Source organism: Cephus cinctus, unplaced genomic scaffold (assembly GCF_000341935.2).
Source record: "Cephus cinctus unplaced genomic scaffold, Ccin1 Ccin1_scaffold0463, whole genome shotgun sequence".
In the NCBI taxonomy this organism is placed as follows: Eukaryota; Metazoa; Arthropoda; class Insecta; order Hymenoptera; family Cephidae; genus Cephus; species Cephus cinctus.
The window spans coordinates 53298-55724 of NW_014333139.1; the positions used below are offsets into that span (position 1 = coordinate 53298).

The window sequence follows — 2427 nt, forward strand, 5'->3', positions numbered from 1 at the left end:
GTTGCGTTGCGTCGGACGTAACATACCCACTATTACCGAGCAGAATTCCATCAAGTTGTCCTAGCTCCAATCGACAGCGCAGGCCACTGCGATCAAATATCACTGCATCGTGAGTTGAACCAGGGTGTCGAACAACTATGTCAAGAATTTCTCGGTTGGGACTGAACACAACCTATAAGAATAATTAATTATTCAGCTTTCATGAAGTCATTCAATAAACTAAATACATATGTAACAAAAATACAGCATTAAAAAATTTACCTGTACATTTAGCGAAAACCACCCTTTTCGATTTCGAAATACTTCTCCATTACTTCCACCACGGTTTCCAATTCGTATATGGGTGCAATCGATACATCCAATTACAGATGGGAAGTTTGCCATTGCATAAAATTTGTTTTTGTAATTGGAACGTACATGTTCAGTAGAAAAATTTATATGTTCATTTGAGTGCAATGCCAAAATTCTTGAGACTCGAGCCACGATTCGCGATACAGATGCTTGACTGTATCCTCATAAATCCCCATTAACAATCTACGATGAACACAAAACACAAATAAATTAAAAATTGATAATGCAATGTCATGTAACATGTAGCAAGAAAATCATATACAAACCTGAAAACTGCTTGTTGCATAAAAACGCAGTTATTAGGAGCTGTATCAATGGAGAAACTGGCAATCCACGATTATTTAGTTTTTTTAATTGCGCATTTACAACGGCAATAAAATTTCGACCACGGCTCCTTTGCTAAATCTGTATCTTTTTTGAAAAGGAACATCTTCGCACAATTCGATAGGATTTTCAATGTCCCGAATGTACTTTTTGGCTAGCTGCCATCGGAAACTATCTACTCGTTCCTCAAATTCATCGTCAAAATCATTATCAGAATTATTTAAAAATTCGTTGTCCATTATATACAGTAATTATACTTATAGTTCAATAGGTATGGAAGCTGGTGTACGAATTTTTACGTAGTTCCAACTGTTTTTTTTTAAGTTACAATGTCGACCGTGATACACTCCAAACTTTGCACTGATGCCGAACCAAACCAAACCAAGCCAAGCCAAGCTACATCTTTGCTGCTTGGGCTAGTTACTAACTTGGGCCGCTTGTGGCGCTAGACATATCAAACGAAACAGCCAATCACAGTGCAGAAGTTTTCCTCAAGGAAGCTCGAGACATCCTGTTTATTCACGGCAATCCAGGGTGCAGATAGGTGACAATCGGTTTATTGGAACACCAAGTCTTCACGATCAAAGTTTCTTTTATTATTAATAATTGCGTATCACGGACAAAGAAGAATTAACTGCCTCGTGTTCAAACTCACTCATTCCTTAAAACTATATAAAACTAAGTTCCCTAGATGCTTCTCGTCTGGGGAAAAACAAGCCGCCTGGTTTGTCCACCAGAGGTGCTGTGGACCTCAAGCATGGTTCTAAACATTCCGGGGCCCGTTGCGCGGTAACGCAACTTACAAGATTAATTCTATTCTGCTAACAACGGACAAACTTGCACTTCCGGGGCCCGTTGCGCGGTCATTCCTTAAAACTATATAAAACTAAGTTCCCTAGATGCTTCTCGTCTGGGGAAAAACAAGCCGCCTGGTTTGTCCACCAGAGGTGCTGTGGACCTCAAGCATGGTTCTAAACATTCCGGGGCCCGTTGCGCGGTAACGCAACTTACAAGATTAATTCTATTCTGCTAACAACGGACAAACTTGCACTATCGGTTTCTGAATTACCGACGTTGCTGTTTGCAATGTGAGCACTCGCACCAAACTGTCTGCTCCAGGATGCAGATTGATGATCCTCGCGAGCCTCCATCGTGCTGGTGGTAAATTTGGCTCCTTGATCAAAACTAAATCATTTAGTTTCATGTTCTCCTGCTTCGTGCGCCACTTTTGCCTTTGTTGTAAGCCACTTAGATATTCTGATGACCATCTTCTCCAAAATCCTTGAACCAAGCGCTGTACCAGCTGCCATCGAGCCAATCTTCCTGGTGATAAGTGTAGTAAGGTTGGTTCCGGTTGTACTAATGGAGGTCCTTCCATAATGAAATGTCCAGGAGTCAGGACGTCAACGTCCTCCGGATTATCAGACATTGGTGTCAGAGGCCTAGAATTTAAACATCCCTCTATCAAGAGACTCGGTCGAGTCTCGCGCCAAGTACAGGCAACCGGCTGTACAGGGCGCAGCGCGCCGAGACTCTTTACTCGAGTCAACTCCTTATACCTGTGTTTGGAACAAAATATCTTATGAACCGCTATATATGAGGAAAAGTTATTGATACATTCACTATAGGAATTGAAGGTTCTGAAGCGATTGCCACCAAGTTCAATACGATTAGTGTACGAGATCAGGGCGTATTGAAATGGCGAGCGAGATGATTTTATTTCAGTTCCGTCGTCGTCGTCGTCGTCGTCGT

The 2427-nt window shown here is 41.7% G+C and overlaps 2 protein-coding genes across 3 annotated transcripts in view; both read right to left on the reverse strand.

Moving 5' to 3' along the window:
* Nucleotides 1-1114, reverse strand: LOC107268058 (putative nuclease HARBI1; the record flags this gene model as incomplete). The annotated part of the gene is given in 5 exon segments (XM_025085343.1): nucleotides 1-172; nucleotides 262-534; nucleotides 618-648; nucleotides 650-719; nucleotides 722-1114. Coding segments are annotated over 5 exon segments (739 nt in total), but the record flags the coding sequence as incomplete, so codon positions are not given.
* Nucleotides 1115-1249: 135 nt separating this feature from the next.
* Nucleotides 1250-2427, reverse strand: part of LOC107268059 — a 4733-nt gene continuing 3555 nt past the window's right edge. The window contains exons 2-3 of one of the 2 annotated variants that reach the window (XM_015740425.2): nucleotides 1720-2117; nucleotides 1250-1511 (exon numbers count right to left, since the gene is read on the reverse strand). In XM_015740425.2, coding sequence (XP_015595911.1) covers nucleotides 1489-1511; nucleotides 1720-2117 — 421 coding nt within the window. In that variant the 3' untranslated portion in view covers nucleotides 1250-1488. Of the gene's footprint in view, nucleotides 1512-1550; nucleotides 2118-2427 lie in introns of those variants that run through there. The other variant, XM_015740426.2, reaches the window with a different exon arrangement.